Raw genomic sequence first — 27,124 nt, forward strand, 5'->3', positions numbered from 1 at the left:
GGGTGGACATAGGGGGTTTTGGAGAGGGAAAGTCTGATGGGAATATGTCCTGGGGTAGACCTAACATTCCATGGAGAATGGAAGTCCTGGGGTCCACAGATGGTGGTCCTCCTCACATCCCTGACCATCTGCAGGGTGCCTGCTCTTGGTGAACACAGGAGTGTCTAACTTTCGGTGACAGAAGCATCCCAGATTATAACAGATTCATTAAGGACAGATCCTAAACTTTATAACTGGTTGGTATATGTTTGTTTTTTGATTTTGCTATCTGGAACAGCTGAGTGGGAGATTTTAGGTTTGGAGAAATTGTTTACTGGGATTGCTATTCCCATAGCCTCTAATGCAGTCCTTAGCATGGAGCAGAGTTTCTCAACCTCAGTTCTGCTGATATTTTGGACTGGATACTCCTTTGCTGTAGGGGCTGTCCCGTGCACTGCAGGATGTTTAGCAGCTACCTACTAGATGCGAGTAGCATCTCCGCTCTCCGGTTGTGACAAAGAAAAATGTCTCTGGACATTGCCAAATTCCCTGGGCTCAGGGGTAGGGGGACTAAGGAGGGCCAAAGCTGCTTACAGTGAGAACCACTGGTATAAAGCCAAGGGCATATAAAACATGACTTCATTCTCAAAGTCATGATTTATATGTAGATTTGCAAGGCCACATCCTTTCCTAAATCTAGATCAACCTGAATGACTCCAAGAGCTGGAAAAGAAACCCAGGCCAGGAGAACTTTCTCTTATTTTCTTTAAAAAAAAAAAAAAAAGTTTTTGAATAGGTAAATTAAGTTTTAAAAAAGGTACTGTTATTGAGTTGTGTCCCCCCAAAAGATATATTAAGGTGCTAACATCTATGTAACATCTATGCAAACGTAATCCAGTTTAGATTAAGTCATTATGGTGGGCCCTATTCCAATATGACTGGAGTCCATACACAAAGAGGAAAGTACTCTGTGAAGACAGACACATAGGAGGCCATGTGGTGGAGAGGCAGAGCTGGGGGTGATGCGGCTGCCAGCCAGGAACACCAAGGTCTGCTGGCCACCACCAGAAGCCAGGAGGAGGCCAGGAAGGATTCCACCCGGAGCCTCAGGGAGCACGGTGGTCCTGCCAACATCTGCTGTGGAACTCCTGGCCTCCAGAACTGCAGGAGAGTAACCTTCTGTGGTTTTAAGCCACATAGTTTGTGGTATTTTGTTACAGCAGACCCAGGAAACAGGCACCAAAGGATATCTAAGAGAAAAGTTTGGGTTCCTCTCCTCTTGTATGGGTTTCAAATTCCCCTCTCCTGAGGCAACCCTTTTTGGGGATCCATGATGGGGTTCAAGGGCTCTGAGAGGGAAAGAAGGCAGGGGTGACCTCAAGTGGGCACTACAGACCATGGTTGGGAAAGGTCCCTAGAGGGCAGCTGAGAAGGGAGAAGTCTAAAGGACAGCAGGGTCACTGGGAGGCCTGGGGTGGGCACCTTCCTGTCCAGATAAGTTCCTCCCCGATTTCATGCATGGCTGGCATTTCTCCATCATCCCCGCTGCTTGTTCCGCCGGCCCCGCTACCGCCAGCCCCGCCGCCACTGCCACCAGCACCACCACCTCCATTGCCTCCTCCAGGAGCTCCGCCGCCTCCTCCCACAGAGCCATTCATCTGGCCCAGCTCTGCTAGGGAAAACACAGATTTCCTGGAAGAGAAGGGGGATGGAGAGTGGGTCCCCCAGAGCACCCCTCACGTCTCCAACCAAAATTATGAACTATCTTAAAAGACAGACAAAAATGCAGAAAATTATCTAACAATATCCACATGCAGGTCACCTAGATTTTACAAATGTTCACATTTAGCCATATTTGTTTCTGATATATCTTATTATTTTAAAACTTATTTTAAACATTATTTTGAGACAGGGTCAAACTCTGTTGCCCAGGCTGAAGTATAGTGGCATGATCACAGCTCACTGCAGCCTTGACCTCCTGGGCTCAATCAATCCTCCTGCCTCAGCCTCCAGAGTAGCAGGGACTACAGGTGCATGCCACCATGCCCAGCTAATTTGATTTTTTTTTTTTTTTTTTGTAGAGACAAGATCTCACTATGTTGCCCAGGCTGGTTTCAAACTCCTGAGCTCAAGTGATCCACCTGCCTCAGCATCCCAAAGTGTTGAGATTACAGGCATGAGCCACTATGCCGAACCTCAGATGTATTTTAAAGAGAAATAAAATGATACTGACAGAGTTGAAACCTCCTTTTTCTCCCCCTACTGCCCATTCTCATACACACCTCTTGTCAGCAGAGGGCACCTTCTTGGGGGGCTCAATTCGGATATTTGGGTCCCATTCTCCAGGAGGAAGGACGATGACCTCATCCAGAAATTCATCAATTCCTGCGATCAGATCTTCCCGATTGCGGGCTTTGTAGGCCACGTCGCTGAAGAGCTGGCGAGGAGAGAGGAGGGAGAAAAGAAAGATCAGGTCTGTTTCTGACGTGCCTCGGAGCATATCACATCTAGTTTTTAAAGGAATCACTTTGAACCACATCTCCCACTGCCAACTCACTCTCAGTTTTTGGAATGAGACTATAGCACATTGGTAAAAATATGGCACAACGGGACACACCAGGCACTGGGGGAAGACAGCCTGTCTTGGATCTGAAGGCCAGGTCTCCATATGCTTGCTTGTAGGACTTTGGTTAAGTTACTTAACCTTTCTGTTTTCAGTTTTCCACACATCACACATATTAGAAAACCTCTGTAGAGCCCAGTCCAAGGAGCTCAGATATTTCACATCCATTTTTTGCTTCCAGCCCTTCGCCCTTGGAGGCCCAGGCCGTGTTCTTCACACTGTCTCCAAAGTGTGCTTTCTGACTTACAGATTCGATGGGACTATGCTCACGTTTAACCCTTTCCCATTTAGGAAAAAAAAAAAAAAGTGCAGCTCACTGCCAAAACTCATTTAATTTTACGTAAACACACTCTTTGAGGCCGAAGCAAATCTGACTGATTTTCAATGTGAAAATGAAATATAAAAATTATTCTTAGAATTATTTCGAAAAAGAGCTAACATCAGAATCATTGGAATAATCAGAATCATCTATTTTGGAAAAACTGGATTCATCAAATGAATCTTAGGCCAAAAACTGTTCAAGAATGATGTTAGCATCACTCATAGGAATGCTAGTTTTCTAGGATTTGATATTTTCAATGATTGAGAGTTAGTATATTTTGTAAATGGAAATGCCACAACTAAAAACAGAATGCTATAAGTAGAATGATGTCTTTTGTTTCCAAAGTCAACATACAAGAGCAATGTAAAAATAATAATAAAAATGAGACATTTCGTGGGGAAAAGTTATCTCGGGGTAAAGCCTGCAGCCGCAAGCACCGCCAGTGAGTATTCTTGGCACAAACGGGAAAAGAGTTAAAGTCCTCTAGGCTCCCCATCACTCTGGGGACACAGTGTGACTCAGCTCTGCTTACAGCCTCTGTGTAGTCCCTGGCTCACCTCTCCAGTATTACCTCCTGCCCTTGAAGCTCTTACACTGAGCCTACGTCAAACCACCTCCATTCAGCTTCTCTGAGCCTGATCCATTTCCTTTGTTTGGAATGCTTGCCTCATAGCCTGGTGCTGGGTCTACCTTCCTCCTGCTCCTCCTTAGCTTTAAAGCCCCCTCATCTGTGAAGACCTCCTTGACCCCCTGGGGAGCTAGCACATGGTTAGTTTTATAATTATCAATCTGTCCCTCACACTTGATTGGTTCTCCTAGAGGACAATGACTATTCCCTGATTCTCATAATCTTTAGCATCCTATGTAGTGCCTGGTACACAGTAGGTGCTCAAATGTGCTGGCCGGATAAGTTAATGAATGAAGGTGCAGTGCTTGGTGCAGGAGCTGTAAAATTCAGGAGTACAAGCTTCTGGTTACCACTTACATCATCTACCATGAGGGTTGCAATGGCACGGCCAATTTCATTGTAGGATTTTGCTCTCCCACAAGGTCCCAGCAGTATAAACAGAAATCTGCAAAGAAGATGGAGGAGAAGACAGAGAAGATGAAGGAAGAGGAGCATGAAAGTGAGAAGGAAAAATAGAAGCAAGTGAAGAGAATTCTTTGGCCCTGAACAGTATGCATTTTTTTTTTTTTTTGAGACAGGATCTTGTTCCATCACCCAGGCTGGATGGAGTGCAGTGGCGCAATCTTGGCTCACTGCAACCTCCACCTCCTAGGTTCAAGCGATCCTCCCACCTCAGCCTCCTGAGTAGCTGGGACTACAGGCATGTACCACCAAGCCTGGCTAATTTTTTGTATTTTCAGTAGATACAGGGTTTCACCATGCTGCCCAGGCTGGTCTCCAACTCCTGGGCTCAAGCAATTCACCCGCCTTGGCCTCCCAAAGTGCTGGGATTAGAGGCATGAGCCACTGCACCGGGCCCATTCTTAACTTTTTTACTTCTCTCCACGGAACCCTATGTTCGCTTTGGAGGAACATTTCCTCTTCCCCTCCCACGAGGCTCCCCCTTGAGCATCCTCACCTTTGTCTTGCTGCCCAAGCTCACCTGACAACTTCTCTCCAAGTTGTTGCCTCCTTCTCTTTTATTATTTTTATTTTTTTTCCGAGACGGAGTCTTGCTCTGTCGCCCAGGCTGGGGTGCAATGGCACGATCTTGGCTCACTGCAACCTCTGCCTCCCAGGTTCAAGTGATTCTCCTGCCTCAGCCTCCCGAGTAGCTGGGATTACAGGTGCGTACCACCACACCTGGCTAATTTTTTTTGTATTTTTAGTAGAGACGGGGTTTCACCTTGTTGGCCAGGCTGGTCTCAAACTCCTGACCTCATGATCTGCCCCCCTTGGCCTCCCAAAGTGCTGGGATTACAGGCGTGAGCCACCGCACCTGGCCTCTTTTATTATTATTTTTAATAAACTCTAAAACTCTTCCCTAGTCAGAAGATTTCCCTTCCCAGCAGCCTCCACGTTTAGAGGTGTCTTTGAGAGCACTAACAGTCAACAGCACTGCTTGCTGACTGTACTGCTGACTGGCTCCCTGAGAGTGGCATGGGGACAGGTTTCAATGGCTCTCACCTGGTGGGGACAGGCACCTCGGTCACTCCTCCCAGCATGGCCGACTGGATGAGGCGCACGAACGCGATGAATGGCTGGTCTAGGAAGTCCACCTCGCCCACGAGCACGTTAGAGGCTTCTGAGTCCTTGGGGATCTTCTTCATGAATTTGTTTTTCCGCTGGACAGGGAGGGGAAACGAGATAGCCAAGGAGACTCCCACCTGCTCTCACTCCTTCACTCCCCTTCAGACTGCTCTGAGGCCTAACTTGAAAAAAATTCTCCCAATGTTGCCAAGAGACTGAAAGAATACACAAGTACTCCTCCGATTCTGCAGATGGGGAGACTGAATGTAGGTTAACCCCAGGCACCATTAAGCCTTGTAGATGGGAAGGAACTGGGAACGGCTTTCCTTGACTAAGACATTCCTTGACGGATGAAAACGGCTCCACTGAGATGTGGGTTGAGGGGTCAGAGAAGAGCCCCGGGGTTGCCGGACATCAGGCCTGGATGGCCTCCTTCAGGCTGAGCAGATGGGAGTCTCAGTGCTTCTACCTCAGCCACCCAGACCTCCCCTCTCCACCTTCACTTTTGGTGGCTGTGGGGAGGAGGAGGTCTGTTCTGATGGTCAGAGTAGACAGGCCTTATTTTCCCTTTGCCACCAGCTTCCTGGCTCACAGGAATTCCTGGACCAGTCTCCAAGTCTGTGGGAGACTTCCATGCCCCCAAATTACCCCCAGGGGACCTCCCAGGAAATTCATCACTTCTGGAATTTTCCAGCAGAGACCATCAAGGTGGCCTCTCTCCAGTCCCTCTGGCTAGTGTCTCTTCAGGGGAGAAAGGTCACACAGGCAGAGCCAGTGGGGTCTGATGTGAGAGGTATTGGAGACAAGCCCTCCACCCAAACATATTCCCACTCTCTGCGTTTATAACTTCATTCTTCCTGAGTCCTCTTTTATGCTGAAGATACCCCAGGGATGTTTACTTTCAAGCTCTTCTTAGTCCGTTACATCTTAGAATGAATTCCTTTTTCAGATTGCTTTCCCTCTGGACAGCAAGGGCACAGACAGACAAGAGACAGAGATAATTTTGTCGGAAGACGGAGGGGAGCGGTTGGGGTAGCGGCAGGGCTGGGTGCAGTCCACGGTGGCTGACACAGTGGGAAAGAGCCTGGGGGTAGAGGACAGCTCTGAAGAGAGCGCCTGTGAACATCACAATTTTCCCACCAATCCCCATTCTGCTGCAGTCTTTCCTGCGGGCACAGGCCTGTTTCTCACAGCCTCAGTGAAGACACAGGTTCCTTGTGCCTCTTCCTGTCCCTGTGGAGGGGTCAGCTGTGGGCATGGATATGGTCAACAGGTCCTGCCCTTTTGTCCCCACAGCTGTTTCCCAATTCGACTCATGTGGGGGCATCATACACACTGGGCTGGGTGGCCTACCAGCACGAGGAGGGGCTCATGAGCAATGGCACTACCCTTATAATCGTTTAAATCCAATTAGACAAAAAAAAAAAAATAACCCTCCACAACCACCTGGGCAACCATCAGCAGCCCCAAGGATCCGAATATAGTGAGAAAAAGCAGGAATTGACAGGGACACCAGAGTCCCCAAGACTCAAAAAGTCCCTTTGTCTCAGGCATGGTCAGCTGATTACTAAGCAGCGTTCTTCAGGGTGGAGGGCTGGGTGTAACAGGGCAGCCACCGTCTCCGAGCATCAGGCAGGGAGGGGGTGCAGGGAGGGGGTCCAGGGAAGGGGAGGAGATACAGGCTGGGCAGGAGCACTCTGGAGAAAGAGTCTTCGGAAGCAGCAATGCTTCAGGGTGTCCCAACAAACCCACTTGTTTTTGTTGTTTTGTTTTGAGACAAGAGTCTCACTCTGTCGTAAAGGCTGGAATGCAGTGGCACCATCTTGGCTCACTGCAACCTCCTCCTCTTGGGTTCAAGCACTTCTCGTGCCTGTCTGGCACATGCCTGGGACTACAGGCATGTGCCACCACGCCCGGCTAATTTTTGTATTTTTGATTGAGATAGGGTTTCTCCATGTTGGCCAGGCTGGTCTCAAACTCCTGGCCTCGAGTGATACATCAGCCTCAGCCTCCCAAACTGCTGGAATTATAGGTGTGTGCCACCACACCTGGCCATCCAACCAACCCACTTGTAATACAGAAGAGAAGAGAAATTGAAACAGGGAGTTGGTCCTTCCTTACATGTTGTGACATGTTTGGTAAGAAGGCCAGGGTTGTGGCATCCCAGAAATAGGAGCATGCTAGTGTTCCAACCAACCCTGGCTTGCCCAAAGCCTGGATGTGGGCTTGTATAACCAGGGCCCTGCTGACTCCACTTCCTGAACCCTTGGGGACTCCAATCTGGCTCTGCACTGCAGAGTCACTGCAGCACAATGATGCTGTCTGAATCTACTCTCTGTTCACTGGGAATCTGCCAGCTGAGGGCAGGCATGGAGTTTAGCTTTGCACAAACCAATGATGAAGAAAGAGCCTGCAGAGCAAATGCCTCTGGGCTTGCACCTGAAGAGCGCCCACTAGCATAGACCACTGATGCTGCAAATACTGAGAAGCAGCATCAGCAAGAACTAGATGCTGGCGCTAGGTGATGGGTTCCAATCCCCAAATCAAGGAAGCACTGCCTGGTGAAACGGGCAGCTAGTGTTATTATTACCACTCACACATTCATTAAAACAGGTTATAAAAAACTTTTACTAGGTAATGCTTTCTTATCACAGTTGCGCTGTCTGTATGCATGAGTAAAAGTGGTTTTCCTCTCCAAATAATGTTCCAGAATACTGACTACTTCCTAAATTACTTCTAAATTAAGGGCTCTGGAGTTAGACTGCCTAGGTCAGTCTAACTGTCTTTCAGCTGTATAGTCCTGTCTTTCAGCTGTATAGACTTGGGTGTGTTATTTAACTCCTGTAAGCCTCAGTGTTCTCTCATGAGTAAAATGGGAATGAAAATAGCACCTTTGTGATTCACAGAAAATGCCCAGCACAGTGTAGTGCATGTGGTGTGGACCTTAAATATTGATTGATTTTGTTACTGTTGTTATTAATTTATTTGTGCCCGGGACACTGACATGAGGGGCTGACTTTGTTTTTGCCTTCCACCAAACTTAGGAGTGGCTGGAAGGCCTGGAGGTCACCCAAGCTCCTGAAGGCTCCTCACCAAGTCTCAGGTTTCCTTTGTCATCTCTCTTCCTACTCCTGGGGAGATAGACAAGGGGACCATGGGGCCTCCTGTCCTTGACGTGTGCAGGAGTTGGAATAAAGGGGGCCTCCTCTGGGCTTCCCCAAGGTGCACAGTCACAGGATTCTGGGGCTGTGGGCCTTAGAACTGGACCCAATTTGTTTGCAGAATTCTGATCTCATCAAGAGGGTTTCAGCCCAGCTCATGGGAGACCACAGGAAGAAGATGCAGTATTGGACAGTCTAATTAATTAACTACCACTGTTTTCCCCACAGGGAGATTCTTTTCTATCTCTCTGCCAGCCGCAATCCCTATCCCATCTTTAAAGGTGTTTGTGGATCACAGGATAGATGAAGCCATGTGTGCTGGTCTTCTCTCTCCAACAAATCCCAAGCTCAAAGACAGCTGGCGCCTCATTTCATCGTGTTCTCTGTCCCACACCCCCAGGGCCTGACACAGAGCCAGCACTTGGGACTCCGTCATTCCCCAACTACTGGCCTTGGCAGAGTCCCCCAGGCAGCCCAGAGTCCCCACTGGGGACCTTCCTGGAACTCCCACTCCTTCGTAGGAGTGGAATTCTGCCCATAGGGGATCCCTGCTTCTGAAACCAAAGACTTTTTCCTGCCCTGGCCCTCCATTGCAGTTAAGTGCAGGGGTTTTACTACCTGGTCTGTGTTTGGGGTGAGAGAAATGTCATTCATGCTTCTGCTCTGGGCATGACCTAGGAGAAAAGGAAAAGAAGATCCATCAGGGGAAGCCACGCTCTCGCAGGTCCCTTTCCTATGGGCCCTACTCATGTACCTCTCCCATGTTCATAACCAAAGCAAACTCCCTCCCCCTTAATTCTGCAGTCCCCTTGAACTAGCATCCTCTCACTTTCCTTCTGTTCAATGGCCGCTTTCCTGAAAGAGGTGTCAGACTGCAGGTTCCACTGTTTCCTTCTCCCTCCTCAATCTACTACACTCTAGTCTCTAGTCCTCTACCCCGCCTTCTTGGATGTCACCAGGCTGTCTACTCTGGGTGTGGCTCTGCACCAGGCCCAGATAGGAGGAGGGACACAGATGCATTATTAGGTGAGGTTCCATGTGTCACTTAGCTTGGAATTTGCTGGAGAGGGGAGCAGTTTCACCTCTGTCCTCCATGACCAGTGAGAGTCTTTAAATGTGGGCTGGGGATTTAGGCTGGCAGAGGGAAGGAAGGTAGGCTTCCTATGAGAACAGTGATAGTCAATTATTTGAACTGCCCAATAGTTCCTTCCTCTGTTAAGAGAGAGAAAGCCAGCTCTCCTCTCCCACTAGCCCAATCCGGTGGACACCCTCAGACCTATCATGTCTTGGCTATTGGCCTGTGCCACTCCTGGTGTCCGGAATGCTGCTCCTCTTGGCTCTCCTCCCCTCATTTCTGTCCCAGGATCCTCTCCTGTTTGGACATCCCAGGGCCTTGTTTTTGCTCTCATCCCTTCCAGGTGCCTCAGCCTCTCCTCTGGCCAATCGCTCCCACTCCTGTTGTTTCCAACACCCATTTGAGCTGAGGATGCCCAGGATGGATCTTTAGTCTGACCCCTCTTCTGAGGTGCAGACTCCTCAGAGCAGTCCCCTCTGGCACCTCAAATGCAACTCTTTACCTTCAAACAAATCACTTTCCTCATGGACACATTCCACTCAATGCCCCTCCTTCCCATCCACCAGCCCTTCAGACAGAAATCTAGGAGCAGCCTTGGGCCCTCCCTCTTCCTCACCTCCTACTTCCCACCAGTCCTTCAATTCCACCTCTGTCCCTTCCTCTCCATTCTGGAATGCAGGCTCAGGCTCTGCCTTCCAATGTTGCCCCTTCTAGATTAATCCTACTCAGACAGAAATCCAATCACAGCATGCTCCTGCTTCAAGCTTCCCAGGGGTTCCCATTATCTTCAGAATAAAACCCAGGTTCTTCTGCTGGGTGCACAAGGCCCTCTTTGATTTGACCCTCTCTTCCCCTTAACTCCTGCACTTCCTGTGAACTGGACGGATGTTTTTACTTTCATAGCTCCAGCTCCTTGTCTTCCATCCCCCAACCTCCTATTTGTTTCCTTTGTTTAGAGCCCCCTCTTCCTCCTCCTTGCTCCTGGAAAACTTCTATTTATGCTCCAAGACTCAGTCAGCATCTCCTCCTCTCCGATCCTTCCCTTGTGCGCTGTGTTCTGCATGCTGGGCCACCTCACGGCGGGTGCCCACCTTGAATATGACCTGGTTCACACAAAGCTGTAATCATCCATTCATGCCTCTTGTCCCAGTGGTTCCCACCCCCAAGCAGTGTCAGTAGGGAGGTGACCTCATATACAATGGTAACTGAGTGGAAGGTCTTCCCGAAGCCACTCTCTACCCACTGAACACTGCCACTGGGCATCCCTATGTGGCATAACAAGGCTGGGGAGACTAAGAAGACTTGGGTCATCAGGATAGAGGGAGAAGACTGCAGCAAACGCCTGCTGTGCCCAAGGCCATGGGCAGGGGCTGCATTGCCCCCAAGTCACTTCTTGGGCCTGGACAGGGGTACAGCACTGGGCTGAACTTGTTAACATCTTGGCATTTTAGTAAAAGTACCTGAAGGAAAATAGTCCTTCACTGCTTTTTCTTTTCCGCTTCATTTTCTAAGTTCACTCCTTTCTTTCCCCCAGCTCGCCTGTCTGTGTATCCCTGATGAGGTGCATGTAAACCCTGTCTGTCACTTCTCACCTCAAACCCACACCCTGCCCCCGACCAGCCATTCCCAGAAAAAAGGGGCCATGACTCTGCCCACATTTCTTCTCCATGGTGGCATGAGACTGCCACCCAGTGATGAGAACGCTGCCTGACTGAACTGAAGGAAAGGACCTTGCCTGTTTTTGATTCCATTTCCAGGAAAGCTTTTCACCAAAAAACAAGGTTAATGTCAGTTTGATGAAGATGAAAATACAGACTAAGATAAAAACACCTAGAATATGGGAGTGGGTATTGGTTACACTAGGATGTGACTGAGAGCCTCATTTTTCAGAGGAATGACTTGAATATTATGGTAGTAAATGAGGCCCTGAGAGCAGCCTGGGTTTAGAGTGAAAGTTAGGCTCCTCCTGATGCATGCCCTGAGAATTCTTGGCAGATCCTGGGCTTTGTCTCCCTCACCTATGGCAATATGGCCATGTCACAGCTGCCAGAGCCTGAATAAAGCTGCCACAGAGCGGCAGAGCACACACTCACACAGACGTCCATAATTTGCACTCTGCCGCATCCGCAGGTCTTCCGTGGAGTGGTGTAGACTCGGGCCAGCACCAGGGCTCCGGGCAGGACTGCGATCTGGGAGGAGAATCAGAAGGGACTTGGCTTCGACAGCCTTGCTGGTGTACCGAAGCCTCTTGGGTTAGTTCACTTTAACTAAATAAAACTGGGTAGCAAGACATATCTCTTCCCCTTCTGGGAAGAAATTCTTTTTTTTTTTTTTTTTAATTTAAGCAAGTCAATAGTCTGAACAAGATTACAGGCCGGGCGTGATGGCTCATGCCTGTAATCCCAGCACTTTGGGAGGCTGAGGTGGGCGGATCACCTGAGGTCAGGAGTTTGAGACCAGCCTGGCCAACATGGTGAAACCCTGTATCTAGTAAAATACAAAAAATAGCCAGGCATGGTGGTGGGCACCTGTAATCCCAGCTACTTGGGAGGCTGAGGCAGGAGAATCACTTGAATCCAGGAGGCAGAGTTTGCAGTGAGCTGAGATTGCACCATTGCACTCCAGCCTGGGTGACAGAGTGAGACTCCGTCTCAAAAAAAAAAAAAAAAAAAGAATAAGATTAGAGAGAATATCTGTACTGTTGAAAGTGAGAGAGATACACAGTTCCTTAAATGGGCATAAGGTGTAGTAGACTGCTTGGGTTCATCCCTGATTCCACCACTTACTGGCTTTGTGACCTTAGGCAAGTTAAACTTTCTGTGCCTCAGGCGTCTCATCTGTAAAATGGAGACAAGAACTGTACCTACACACTACAGCATTTTTGTGAGGATGAAGTGAGTTAAAAAGGAAGAGCACTCAGAATAGTGCCCAGAACGTAGTTAAGAGCTGAGTATGTTATCTGTTGCTATTATGGTATGTTAAACACTTCCCGTTGTTTTGGGAGGGATTTTTTGAGACAAGGACTTGCTCTGTTGCCCAGGCTGGAGTGCAATGGCATGATCTCTGCTCACTGCAACCTCTGTCTCCTGGGTTCAAGTGATCCTCCCACCTCAGCCTCCTGATTAGCTGGGACTACAGGTGTGTACCACCACACTTGGCTAATTTTTTGTCAGGCGGGGTTTATGCCATGGGGTTTAAACCATGAGGTTTATGTATTTCTTGTAGAGATGGGGTTTACGCCATGTCGCCCAGGCTGGTCGCAAACTCCTGAGCTCAAGCAATCCGCCCACCTTGGACTCTCAAAGTACGGGGATTACAGGTGTGGGCCACCATGCCTGGCCCACTTCCCATTTTTAAGTAATTCATTTAAAGAGGTTCCTCAATGTTTTTAATGTAGCAACTTTGCTCTGGTTACTGTGTTTGTCTGACAGGCTCAGTAGGGCTAGTGTCTCTGAGCATCTAGGCTGGGATATTGATAGTGGAGTGTTGGAGATTTGAGATGTGTGCATGGAACAAGCCACTCTCTCTGAATGGCCCCAGGTCCTGCTAATCAGAGTGACATCAGCCACCAGATCTACAAGCCCTGGCACTCTTAAGCCCAGCCCCTTCTACCACCCTGATGTGCTCCATTTTCTGCTGAGGCTCTTGACCTCTCCAGGGGGTTTGATGTGAAACTTTTGGGTCCTTTCCATAGCAAGCCATCTCTACCAGCATTTCCCAATGCTGTGTGACATGAGAATCTCTTGGGGTGCATTCTAACCTCTCTTTTTCCAGGCCATACCCCAGAACAATCGACTCCAACTCTCCAAGGTGGGGCCCAGGCATCAGGACACATCTCAAGCCCCAAAGTGATTCACCATGTACAGCCCTGGCTGAGAACCAACTCTCTCCCTAGAAATTGTTCTGCTCTGGTGGTGGGAACAACATGGGAGTGTGGCTGGGGTCCCCACCGGCCTGCCAGAGAAAGAGGCTGAGGGATCCCCAGAACATCAGAATTTCTCCAGAAACTCGCAGCCCCTAAGGTGGGCTCACCCGGGTACCAGGGCCTCATACTGGCCCTGCATATCCCATGCCTACCAGCATAAGGCCTGACTCACTTGTGGTGGAGACTGACTTCCCAATGTCGACTAAGGAACGGTGGATGGGCTTCTTGGTTTGGTGGCGGTGCCTCCTCAGGAGGACGTAACTGACCCTCTCCCGGAGCTCTGGCCGCAGGAGACCATCCTCAATCTGCTTCTCAATGACATCATCTGTGTGGAAAACATACACACCTCATCGCTGTGGGACAGAACAGCCTCAGGGTATGGGAGTCCTCAGTTTCACCTGTTATTAGTGGGATTAAATGTGGCAGGGGGTGTGTGGAAGTACTCCTGGCTTTGCCACTAGCTGTGGAAAACTGGGCACATCACCAACTCTTGACCTCCTCCTGTTCAAGGGCACGTGTGTGTGTGTGTGTGTGTGTGTGTGTGTGTGTGTGTGTGTGTCTGCTCTTTCTGTCAATGTTCTTATGAAAAGTGAAATGAACAGTACATATGAAACTGCCCCAGGAGGCACAAAAGTACTGTGTTCAATGGTTTTAGTCCTAAAATGAACTCTTTTTAGAAAAGTATTTTGGGCAAAATACTTCTGGCAAAATCCAATGTGCTAGAACAAAACTCACAAAAATTTTTAGGGGTGTTAAGGCAAGCCACCTCCTCCCTTCGACACACCACTAAATGACAGCTAATTTTCTAAAGATGAATGATGACCCATTTTACCTTGAAAAGAAATAGGTTGTCATGGCAAGAGGTATCTCTGACTATGCAAGAGGCCCTCTCCCCTTTTACCACATTTCTGGATGGCATTTTGGAGGATGGTCTTTTCCTCTCTACTGGAGGTCTACATGGAACTGAAACTTGGAGTGACTATGATCCTGCCCTGGGAGCACCAGAGTCAAAGCTGGTCTCTGCAGAATCAGGTGTCAGAGACGGGCCGTCACACAGACTCGAGGGCGGGCATGAGGTCGGGGGAGCTGCCCTGATTTGCAGGGACCACAGGAGAGATGCACACAGTGGCCCCTGACTCACCTATGATCTGTGGTAAGGAGCCACTGTCCAAATCCAGCAGCACTGTCCCCGTCTGCAGGCAGGTACGGAGCTCGAAGAGGCTGTGCAGGGATAGTGTGGACACGTGGGGCTTGCTCCAGCGTTCGCCGCCTTCCTCTACCTTTTCTTCAAACTTTATCCACCTGGAAGGGTAAGGATGGGGCTCAGTGTGGCCAGGGCCCTCAGGAGGAGGCCCCACCTGGGTCTCCCCAAAAGAGGGGTGTCATGTGTGGTCATGCTATGTATGTGGTTGTGGTGTTGGTCCTAGACTCACAGGCAGAGGATCTCTTGGGGATCCCCTCATTTGTCCCCCACTCCTCCTGATACTGTCATGTTAAGGAAAGTGGCATCCAGAGAAGTATACAGCGGCATGAGGGATCTTCTGGGAGTGATGGAAATGTTCTAAAATTGGATTATGGTGACGGTTGCACAATTCCATACATTTTCTAAAAATCATTTACCAGTACACTTACAATTAGAGAATTTTAAGTTATTCTAGAACAATAAAGCTGTTTTTTTAAAAAGCCTTAACTGGAACCTGATTATCTCAGGCTATTCACACATGAGTGTTCAGTGTGGTTTGCTGGGAGCAGGAAAAATGTTCCCTGATGAAAAGTATTTCTCCCTGAGTTCCCCTTCAAGGTCTGAGGTTTCCATGCTTTTCACTCTTTTTGCCTCTGAAAGTTCAGGTAAAAATTCACATGCCATCTGGGGAAGGAAATAAATTAAACCAAGGATGTGTAGAGATCTGTCCTTTCTAGAAGACTTGGAATCATGGGCTAGGTGTTCAAGTAGAAAGGCCTCAGACAGTGCCAGGGGAGCAAGGAGTCCTGGCCGGAGACACCTAGCTCCCTTTTGTAAGATGTCAACCACAAATGCATGGGTAGCTCCAATCTATTACAACTGAAATCCCAAGGGAGGACTTTTGGACTCTATCTAATTCTAAAGTTCCTCTTAAAAAAGTAAATGTATGAGAATGGTTGGGGAAAGTTCAAAAATGAAGAGAAATGGGGATGGGGCATGCCTTAGCACATATAAAAACTTGCGGAGAAGCTTCAGTAATTAAAGCAGTGTGATTCCAGGCCAGATATAGACAAGGGATCAATGGCACAACAGTACAGAAACAGACCTGTATATCCATGGGAATTCAGGTTTTTTGTTGTTGTTTTTTTTTTGAGACAGAGTCTCACCCAGGCTGGAGTGCAGTGGCATGATTTCGGCTTACTGCAGCCTCGACCACCTGGGCTCAGGTGATCTTCCCAACTCAGCCTCCCAAGTAGCTGGGACTACATGCATGCACCATCATGCTTGGCTAATTTTTGTATTTTTTTGTAGAGATGGGGTTTCATTATGTTGCCCAGGCTGGTCTCGAACTCCTGGGCTTAAGCGATCAGCCCACCTTGGCCTCCCAAAGTTCTAGAATTACACTCGTGAGCCACCATGCCCAGTCACGGAATTAGGATTTTGATGAAGGAGTTGTTTAAAAGACAACCAACCTAAAAATAGAAAGTTAAATCCCTAGTTTTCACCAAACACAATACTAAATTCTTCATAAAGTCTAAACATAAAAATAAATCTATAAGCAAAAATGCAAATGTACTAGAAGGGAATATAGGAGAGTATTCTTATATTCTTGGAGAATATTGTGGAGAAAGACTTCCTAAACAAGGTATAAAACCATAAAGGAAAAAAATGGACAGATTTGATTGCACAAAACTAAAATAAATGAAAACTTCTATATAGTAAAATAACGTATAAATCAAGTTCAAAGAAAAGTAATGTACTGAGAAAAATATCCGCAACATTAAGAAAGCATCAAAAGACTAATATTTATAATATAACAATGCTCCTTTGAATTAATAAGAAATTAACCAATTAACTCAAATTATCCAATAGAAAGTAAAGAATCCTGAGAAGAAATGAAGATGGCCAATAAACATATGAAAAGATGCTCAACTTTACCAGTAATCATGGACTTTTAAATTACTACAAATGAAATAACATTCTTCATTTCTTATACTGGCAAAGGTTAAAAAGATTGACAACTTTCTGTGTCAGTGAAAACATGGGGAGGCGGCCTCTCATCTGCTGCAGGTGTAATGACACAGCCTTCCTGGTGTGGGCAGCCTCTTTCAGCATTCAGTGTGCATGCTTTTTGACCCAGTGGTTCCATTTCTAGGAAACGATCACAGGAATATAATTACACTGCCACACCCTGTAATATGTATACAAGGATGCTCGATGAAGCTTTGTCTGTTAGGCCGAAGAACTGGAAACCACCAGGTTTTCAGTAGAAGCATGATTACATCAATTCTATATGTCCATGCTGTGGAATATCCCCCAGAAATAAATAAAAAATGTGAGGGTGAACTCACATACTGACAGGATGGAGACTACCATCCCATTTTATAAAAAAGAAAAACACACCTGTGTGTGCACGCACATGTGTCTGGAGAAAGCAAAAGTTTTGGAGGGATCCATGTCAAATGGTTAACAATGATTACTTTGAGCAGAGGAGTAGGATTGTTGTTGGGGCGGGATTTAAGACTTTCACTCTATTGGGGCTAATTAGTGTAGCAAGAGTGCAGTCTGGTTAGGCTGGGTGAGGTGGCTCACACCTGTGATCCCAGCACTTTGGGAGGCCCAGGTGGGTGGATCGCCTGGGCTCAGGAGTTTGAGACTGGCCTGGGCAACATGGTGAAACCCTGACTCTACCAAAAAAACCCAAAAAATTAGCTGGGCATGGTGGCGCACAGCTGTGGTCCCAGCTTCTTGGGAGGCTGAGGTGGGAGGATCACTTGAGCCTGGAAGGCAGAGGTTGCAGTGAGCCGAGATGGCACCACTGCACTCCAGCCTGGGTGACAGAGTGAGAGTCCGTCTACATTTTTTTTTTTTTTAAAAAGAGCACAGTCTATGAGGCAACACTATCAGGTTTTGAATAACAGCTCCATCATTTACTAGCTGAGAATCTCGAGTAACTTACTTAATCTCTCATCATCTTTGATTTCTTCAGTAATAATAATAATGTACAGCAATTAGAGCAGTGCCTAGCACACAAGATACACTCTGTTAATGTTAGCTATTAAGTTAAAAATAAAGAATATTACTTTTGTAATTTTAGCAACAATAAAAAAAGAAGAAAGCAAAGTCATTCAAAGCTCCTCCAACCAGGAGACATCATATTGATGTCTTGATGGTTGATATTTTGGTAACTGCCATTCTAGATCTCCCTGTGCATGCATGCACATATGCCCATGTTTGCATTAACTGTACATTAATGGCACCACAAGGACCTTAAGGGTATAGTATCTAATGGACATCCTTTCATCTCTATTAGTATTAACATCATTCTGAAGTCTTTCCAGTATTCCACTGTCTGAACGTACCATAATTGATAGGAACAGTTCTCAATTGGTGGACATTCAGATTATTTCTAATTATTCTTTATTATTAATTAAGGCTGGTTGGAACATCCTTGGTCCCTGCTCCATAATTTCTTTAGGATAAACTCTCAGAAGTGGAATTACTATGTCTGCACATTTTTACATTTATAACAAGCATTACCAAACTGTTTTTCAGAAAGCTTATGTCAGTGCCCACTGCCACCAATGAGATCTTACATTTCCCTAAAGTCTCCCGGACTTCGGTATTTTCATTCTTTTTCACCTTTGTTCATTTGGTAATTGAAAAATTGTCTCATATTTGCACTCTTCTGATTACTAGTGAGATTGAACATCTTTTCCTTCATCAGATTTCCTCTTCACGTAACTGTATATTTTGCATTATCAACGTTTAACACCTTCATTCCATATATTTATTTGAGACAAATTAACCAGGCACCTGGTGGGATCCTGGGGAATCAGATGGACACAGGATGGGGAGATCTGATTAGAGAAGGACTGGGAGGTGAAGACCTGAAACATGGGGGATGGAGCCAGAGACCAGGCAGACAAGTTGTAACTGACCTCTTCGTGGAGAAATCTGTTTGAGAAATTTCATTTAAATTATGGCAGATCCAAGGCTATGTGATATCGAAAGTAAGATGTTTCTAAAAGGTATATTAACATAAGAGTTTACAAGGAATAGACCAAAGGATAAGTTCAAATTTTTTTTTTTTTTTTTTTGAGACAGAGTTTCACTCTCGTCGCCCAGGCTGGGGTGCAATGGTGCAACCTTGGCTCACTGCAACCTCTGCCTCCGTGGTTCAAGTGATCTCCTGTTTCAGCCTCCTGAGTAGCTGGGATTACAGGTGCCTGCCACCAGGCCCGGCTATTTGTTTTTGTTGTTGTTGTTGTTGTTTTTTTGAGTAGAGACAGGGTTTCATCATGTTGTTCAGGCTGGTCTCAAATTCCTGACCTCAGGTGGTCCACCCACCTCCGCCTCTCAAAGTGCGGGGATTATAGGCGTGAGCCACTGCACCCGGCCAGTCCAAATGTTTTAGTTGAGAGGATGCTCAACTTTTCTTCCTGAGGATCGACCTCCTATTCAGATTGCCTTTTATTGTTTTTTTTTTTTTTTTTTTTTTTTGCTCAAAAATAATACAAAAGATAAACTGAACTGTTACCCTGCTCCCAAAGACTCTTTTGCTACTCCATGGTCTTATCCACCCACCTAAAGGTGTGATGTGGCCCAGTGTGCACGGGGCCACTTGAGTGGGTTGCTCTCTTCACTGTCTCATAAACATCCTAGGCCAGACAGTCTCAGACAGCTCTCTCCCCTGACATCCCATTCTTCAGTCTTCTGCCCATACAAATGCAACTCCACCTGAAGGAGTGATAAGAGCAATGCTTCCTCTTTGAAACATCCATTATTAACTCCAGATAGCAGATAGCAAAGACATGCAGTCCTCTCCACCTCTCAGGACTTCAACTATTTGTACTGTGTTAGGCATACACCAAACATTAACCCCATAGACACACAGACAAGGGCGATAACCCACATGAGAACAGCCTGCAGAAACACTAAATTACTTGTCTCCTGTTTTAAGCCAATGCTAGAACTAGACTCTGCTACCAGAATCCAGAAAATCTGATTTAAGAAATTCCAGAATATGAGACCATTTAACTAGGTACACCTCTCTAGTCCCCTCTATAACTATTTTGGGAATCCAGATGTTGAACCATTAAGCCTGCTACCTGGAACTTAATTTTGTGTTTTCAATGGCTACACCTAGAAATTTAGCTCACTTTCACCTTGAATGGAAAAGGAAACATGGAGGACCAAAGATCCATAGCAGTGGTTTTCAACCTTGGCTGTCCATTAGAATAACTTGGAGAGATTTATAAAAATACCAATGCCTGGGGCTGGGCGCAGTGGCTCATGCCTGTAATTCCAGCACTTTGGGAGGCCGAGGCAGGTGGATCAAGAGGTCAGGAGATCGAGACTATCCTGGCTAACATGGTGGCTAACATGTCTCTACTAAAAATACAAAAAATTAGCCAGGCATGGTGGCAGGTGCCTGTAGTCCCAGCTACTCAGGAGGCTGAGGCAGGAGAATGGCGTGAACCTGGGAGGCGGAGCTTGCAGTGAGCAGAGATCATGCCACTGCACTCCAACCTGGATGACAGAGCGAGACTCCGTCTCAAAACAAAACAAAGCAAAAACCAATGCCTGGATGGTTACCCCACCAGGAGGGTGACCCTGCCATGGAAACTCCCAGGTTATTTGACTGCACCCTGTGGGTTCAGGAGCCCCTGCTCTGTAGGCACATAGGATGGTGTGACTTAGGGATAGTTCAACTTATATGGGGTCCCAATGCAGGCAAACGTAGCTCACATGGGTCTGATTCTCATTATATAGCAGGACATGGCCTCTTTCCCTTAGAATGGCTCCAAGAACACCAGCTGAAAGGGTCTCCTTTCTAGTACAGTCATGTTATGCTTTAGTTTCTCCGATTTTATAACTGAAGTCCATTTACAGCACATATTCTACTACACCAGTGTGCCTCAAACTCTAATGTGCATGGAGATCTTGTCAAAATGCAGATCCTCATTCAGCAGGTCTGAAATGAGGTCAAAGATTCTACATTTCTAATAAGCTCCCAGGTGTGCTCATGCTGCTGGTCTGCAGATCACCTCTGAGATCACGTAGAATGTCCTCTTTCCTGTTTTCCACTGCCCAGCGAGAGTGCCCCTTCCTCCACAAAGCCTCTGCCAGTTATTCTGCTTATTTCTCCTATAACACCCTAGGATGGTTCTCAACCTGAAGCACTTTAGGAACCACTGTTTTAGGACAGTGATTCTTAAGCTTGGTTGCATATAGGAATACCCTAGATGCCTTTAAAATCTTCATGTGTCAGTCATATCCTAGACCAGTTGACATCAGAATAAAAACGGGTGGGATCCAGGCAACTCTGTGCTCCAGACTATTCTAGGTAAAGTTTCTAACTTCTTAGGCTCAGAGCCTAAATAATTAATTAATTCAGGTTCATTGCCTAAATTAATAATTAATTGTAGCCAATCATGTTTTATGATTGTTTTGGTATATAACAAATGCCAAATATACATTAAGCTTTTTGAAGACAGGTGCCATTGCTTCCTCTCTGGTGTCCCCTTATGGTCTCCCGCCCAGATCAACTGCATTAAATGCTTGCTCCCTCCTGCTTGAGGGTAGCAAGACCTCACTGATCACTTTGGGTGAGATCTCGCTATGAGGAAATGACTGAGAAAAAAAAGCTTAAAACCCATTTTGTTTAAGTATATTTAAAAATACTCAGAAGCCGGGCATGGTGGCTCACATTTGTAATCCCAGCGCTTTGGGAGGCTGAGGTGGGAGGATTGCTTGAGACCTGACTAGGAAACAAAGCAAGACTCCATTATACAAAAAATAAAATAATTAGCCAGGTGTGGTGTCATATGCCTGTAGTCCCAGCTACTCAGGAGGCTGAGGTAGGAGGATTAAGTCTAGGAGTTTGAGGCTGCAGTGAGCTGTGATCGCACCACTGCAATGAAGCTTAAGCGACAGAGAAAGACCCTATCTCTAAAAAGAAAGAAAGAGGCCTTATCTTTTAGAGACGTAATGAAATATTTACAGATGGAATGGTGTGGTGTCTGGGATTTGTGTCAACCTGATCTAGCGTGTGTGTCTGTGTGTCTGGGGTAGTAGGTGGGGGACAGAGAAACCAAGATTTGCTATGAGTTAGCTGTTAACTGTGGAAGCTGGGTGATGGGCAGGTGGGGGTTCATTCTGCTATATACTACTTTTGTATAAATTTGAATTTTCCATAATAAAATCCTTAAACATTCTCCAGAATGAATAAAGGAATGGCCTCTGTAAAAAGCCTCTGGTCAAAGCCAAGTTTAAAAACTTGTGGAAGCCTGATAATAAGGTTCATGTGTAATCCCAAACAACTCATTGCAAAGTGAACTGTATATCATGGTTGGCTTCAAAAAGTGGGGAATTAGAGTTGGGGAAGCAGGTCAAGTGGAAAGAAAATCTCCACGTTCTCCTTCATTATCCAGCAAAGCTTTAACTTTTAGGGATTTTGCCCAAGCCTGGGTGTAGACTCCCAACTCTTCATGCCAGGGTGGGCACCAGGTGCCCCGCTCCTGACTGGAATGGAGCTAAAAGGAACCTTGAAATGTCACTTGTCACAGAAAGCAGCTCTCTGTCACACAAAGCAGGGCCAGAACTGAGGCCTTTTCTGTGCCTAGTAACTCGGTCAAAGATACAATTAGAGGACATTGCTGTTCAATTAATAACAAGAGCAGGAGAAAGCATCATGGCACTAGCTACCAGGTGCAGCCAAGGCTTCCAATGCTCAAACCACAGGATGGGAGAAGAGGAGGTTCTCCTTCAAGGAGGATCTGGAAAGGGCTGAAAACCAAGAGACCTCAATTCTAGTTCTCTCCTCAAATGGAAACTTCGTAACTCCCACTGATCCTGCTGGGCTAGAGTATCAGCAGTTTTCAATGGCTGCATTAGGATCATCTGGGGGCTTTTTACAAATTCTAAAGCCCAGGCTGAATCTCAGACTAATTACATCAGAATCTCATGGGACTGAGAATCAGATATCAATATTTTTTAAAAGGAAGACACAGATCCTTGAGATGATAAAACAACAGGCTGCCCAGCATGTGTGGTTAGATAAGAGTAAAATCTGGAGAATATACACAAACATTGTGATTGAAGAGAAGCTTCTATCTATACTTATTTTAAATATCATTATAATTAAATTGTGTCCTGGTTAGTTTGTTTGCAAAATCCCCCTTAGGACATTCTAATTTAAAAAATGTAATCTCCCAATGTATGTAACCTTTAATACTAAGGCTATGTTGCCTCTAAACATTTGTTTTAAGAATTATATTTGTGTGAATTTGTTCCTTTCATGAAGTTTACTCAGCTAAAATTTGTAAAGTATATATCCCTGTGGTCACTCTATCTATGTGGCCTCACCAACTTTATTCTGTAACTCTCCCACCCCGCCCCATTACCCAAAAGCTTGACCTCTGTGTATTAGTTACAAAGCATCAAGACATGTTTGTGCTTTCTGCCTAAGGCCTGTGTGTAATATATTTTGTAACTCCAACAAATTCATTTCTTAAAAGTAAGAAATGTAAGTTTTTCTTCATTATCCAGCAAAGCTTTTTAACTTCATATGAGTCATATCAGGATACTGAATTTCCCAACAGATACTGAAGACCAGTATTAATTCACTTACAAGCCCGTTAAGAATCTTCCTAGAGATGTCTGAGGAATCATCAGATACTCCCCTGGTTCAGTCTTTGACAGAGCCACTAAAAAATGATCTGTGGAAGGAAGATTTTTCAAAAGGGGAACACCTGAGGCCAGGCCTGGTTGGTCACGCCTATAATCCCAGCACGTTGGGAGGCCAAGGCAGGCAGATCCCTTGAGGTCAGGAGTTTTGAGACCAGCCTGGCCAACATGGTGAAACCCTGTCTCTACTAAAAAAACAAAGATTAGCCGGGCGTGGTTGTGCATGCCTGTAATCCCAGCTACTCACAGCCAAGCACTATGCTAAGCACTTAACATGTATTATCTCATCTAATCCTTAAATCTATCTCACGAGGTAGGTCTGTGACTATTCTCACTGTACAGGTGAGGAGACTGAGACCCTTAGAGGATGAGGAGCCTGCCCAAGGTGGCTGAGGCAGGAGAATCACTTGAGCCCAGGAGGCAGAAGTTGCAGTGAGCTGAGATGGTGCCACCGCACTCTAGCCTGGGCAACAGAGCAAGACTCCATCTCAAAAAAATGGGAGAAACACCTAAGCAAATTCTGGCCCATTCTTACAATTTGTTTGGCCAATTCATGCTACATAAAATCATGTGCATGAAAATATGTATGTGAGATAGTACAACAAGTTGTTTCTACAACTGATTATGACTTTGCATACCATGTATATGTTAATAAACCAAACTTGGCAGTAAATTTGAAAGATTATAAAGTATAAAAGACTGAGTGGGCAGGCATGGGTCAAGGGTCAGCACACATATGGAGAAGTTCAGAAGCTACCAGAAGGGGCTGATAAGCACCAGAAAGGCCTCACAGGCCTCTTGGGGCACCCACCCCAGGCCAGGCTCAGAAATTTTATCTTTTTAGTGTCCCAAAGATGATTAGGTCCAGTGACACTGTCTAATGCTAACCAAGATCACAAAGGCTGATGTATAAACCCAAAGGCCAATTTATTTAATTTACAGTGAGATTTACAATCATTATAGGGGTTTGTTATGCTTATCCTCTAGCCTTTGCATTCTCTCCTTATGGGCAGATATACAGGGTAAGCCAAATTATCACCAAAAAGTTGCTGAATATAGAATCAGAATGAGTTAATCATTAGTTAAGTGATTCCAGTGTTTAATAGACTCAGGATGATCTTTCATCTCTACACATGAGATATGTCTGGGACTGGGATCAGATAGATAGGGCCTTCTGCCTTAGATTGTTCTGTAATGAACCCCACTTCCTCCCATGGCTGACTGATTCCCTTTGAATGAAAGTCTTTCCTTTTGGCGGCCTAGGAACCTCCACTGAGGGCCTTTGGTGATGCAGTACAGTTTGGGCATTACAGGAGAACCACTCCTTCCCAGACAGTGATGAACTGCAGTGGCACAGCTGGTGGTGATGGGGCAGAGGTGTGGCATTCCAGGGAGCTGTGGTGAATGGAATGGGGGTGGCCTCTGCTCCCAAGCTCATGTATTTGGTGAAGGGTCCATCCTCCTGCACACCACGTCCTCATTCAGGGTTGAAGGGGAGCCCACAGCTAAGTGAATGCCATCAGACAAAGTTACTGAAAAATTCTGAACGGGCTCCTTCAGGGAGAGGCTTCTGGAGCCAAAACCTCTCTGAGGGCCACTTGTCTGTGTATCCAGGAAGTCCCTGTAATTGCCCCATGGGACTGTCATCTACGCAGTTGTCTGCCTCCCTCAGAGTCTGCTGGTACCTCCCTTCACTGCCTGTCAGAAGAGGCCCTCTCCTCACCTAGGTGCTCTCTTCCACCTCTGCTATTCTGTGCCAAGTTCAAAAGCCACCTCTTCCAAGACAATGCCTTCCCAAGGGCCAAGGTTGAAGAGACCTCTCTTTCCTCTGACTCCCATCACACTTTTTATCATTTATCACATAACACTTCCTAATCACGACGACAGCTAAAGCTTACTAAGGGCTTTCTATGTGCCAGGCACTATGTTAAGCACTTAACAGGTATTATCTTATTTAACTCTTAAATCTATCTCATGAGGTAGGTCTGTGACTATTTCATTGTACAGGTGAGGAGACTGAGACCCTTAGAGTATGAGGAGCCTGCCCAAGGTCATGCAGCTTATAAAAGACAGGGTTTGAAGGCATGTCTTTAGATTCTAGAGCCTGTTCTCACCACTTTGCACATACCACCCTGCGTTTTAGTTATCTGTGTGTATGAGCACATGCCTGCTTTATACCAGATTGGGGTTGAAATATCATGTCAAATTAATTCAAGATGGATTAAAGACTTAAATGTTAGACCTAAAACCATTAAAATCCTACAAGAAAACCTAGGCAATACCATTCAGGACATAGGCATGGGCAAGGACTTCATGTCTAAAACACCAAAAGCAATGGCAACAAAAGCCAAAATTGACAAATGGGATCTAATTAAACTAAAGAGCTTCTGCACAGCAAAAGAAACTACCATCAGAGTGAACAGGCAATCTACAGAATGGGAGAAAATTTTTGCAACCTACTCATCTGACAAAGGGCTAATATCCAGAATCTACAATGAACTCAAACAAATTTACAAGAAAAAAACAAACAACCCCATCAAAAAGTGGGCAAAGGACATGAACAGACACTTCTCAAAAGAAGACATTTATGCAGCCAAAAAACACATAAAGAAATGCTCATCATCACTGGCCATCAGAGAAATGCAAATCAAAACCACAGTGAGATACCATCTCACACCAGTTAGAATGGCCATCATTAAAAAATCTGGAAACAACAGGTGCTGGAGAGGATGTGGAGAAATAGGAACACTTTTACACTGTTGGTGGGACTGTAAACTAATTCAACCATTGTGGAAGTCAGTGTGGCGATTCCTCAGGGATCTAGAACTAGAAATACCATTTGACCCAGCCATCCCATTACTGGGTATATACCCAAAGGACTATAAATCATGCTGCTATAAAGACACATGCACACGTATGTTTACTGCGGCACTTTCACAATAGCAAAGACTTGGAACCAACCCAAATGTCCAACAACGATAGACTGGATTAAGAAAATGTGGCACATATACACCATGGAATACTACGCAGCCATAAAATATGATGAGTTCATGTCCTTTGTAGGGACATGGATGAAACTGGAAAACATCATTCTCAGTAAACTATCGCAAGGACAAAAAACCAAACACCGCATGTTCTCACTCACAGGTGGGAATTGAACAATGAGAACTCATGGACACAGGAAGGGGAACATCACACTCCGGGACTGTTGTGGGGTTGGGGGAGAGGGGAGGGACAGCATTAGGAGGTATACCTAATGCTAAATGACAAGTTAATGGGTGCAGGAAATCAACATGGCACATGGATACATATGTAACAAACCTGCACATTGTGCACATGTACCCTAAAACCTAAAGTATAATAATAAAAAAAAAACTATGAAATATCATGTCTCATGGGCTCCAAGCACCCCACCGCCTGTTTTTGTATGGCCAGCCAGCTAAGCATGGTTTTTATATATTTAAAGCATTGTAAAGGAGAAAGAGTAGGCAGAAGACAGAAAGGAGAGGAGAAGGAGAGAAAAAGAGAAGAGGAGGGAGGAAAGGAGGGGAAATAAAAGGGCGGGGGAAGAGATCATCTGTGCACAAAAAGCCTAAAATATTTTCTGTCTGGCCATTAACTGAACACGTTTGCTGATACCTGTACTAGATCATAAGCACTTTAAGAACAGATTCATATTTTACTCATTTTAATTCTCCCACAGGACCTAACACAACATCCCCTCAACTATTTTTGGAATGAAAGAAGAAAGGTGTGGATAAAACAGCCTCTCCAAAGCTCTCCTAGACTCAGGAGTTAGAGCTTCCACCTTTCCACTGCTCTAGGGATTAATGTAGTGCTGCAGTTACATCAGCAGATCTCCATGGACAGAGATGGGGTGTGGTCTCTCTGTCCTTCAAGAGGAGGATGAGTTTGTAAAATTGCACCACCTATACTCTCATAGGCAACTTGAAGAATTCTGAAAGTTC

At 45.9% G+C, this 27,124-nt stretch overlaps 1 protein-coding gene across 14 annotated transcripts in view; it reads right to left on the reverse strand.

The window, feature by feature from the left end:
* SLC4A5 (solute carrier family 4 member 5) overlaps positions 1-27,124 on the reverse strand; it is a 127,550-nt gene that overhangs the window by 34,545 nt on the left and 65,881 nt on the right. For all 14 annotated transcript variants that reach the window (XM_063617491.1, XM_063617495.1, XM_063617493.1 and 11 more), the window contains 8 exons: positions 14,424-14,584; positions 13,455-13,607; positions 11,451-11,546; positions 8,901-8,956; positions 5,059-5,216; positions 3,910-3,997; positions 2,262-2,416; positions 1,462-1,671 (listed from right to left, as the gene is read on the reverse strand). In XM_063617491.1, the coding sequence (XP_063473561.1) occupies positions 1,462-1,671; positions 2,262-2,416; positions 3,910-3,997; positions 5,059-5,216; positions 8,901-8,956; positions 11,451-11,546; positions 13,455-13,607; positions 14,424-14,584 (1,077 nt within the window). The remainder of the gene's footprint in view (positions 1-1,461; positions 1,672-2,261; positions 2,417-3,909; positions 3,998-5,058; positions 5,217-8,900; positions 8,957-11,450; positions 11,547-13,454; positions 13,608-14,423; positions 14,585-27,124) is intronic.

Source organism: Symphalangus syndactylus, chromosome 14, assembly GCF_028878055.3.
Source record: "Symphalangus syndactylus isolate Jambi chromosome 14, NHGRI_mSymSyn1-v2.1_pri, whole genome shotgun sequence".
Lineage (NCBI taxonomy): Eukaryota > Metazoa > Chordata > Mammalia > Primates > Hylobatidae > Symphalangus > Symphalangus syndactylus.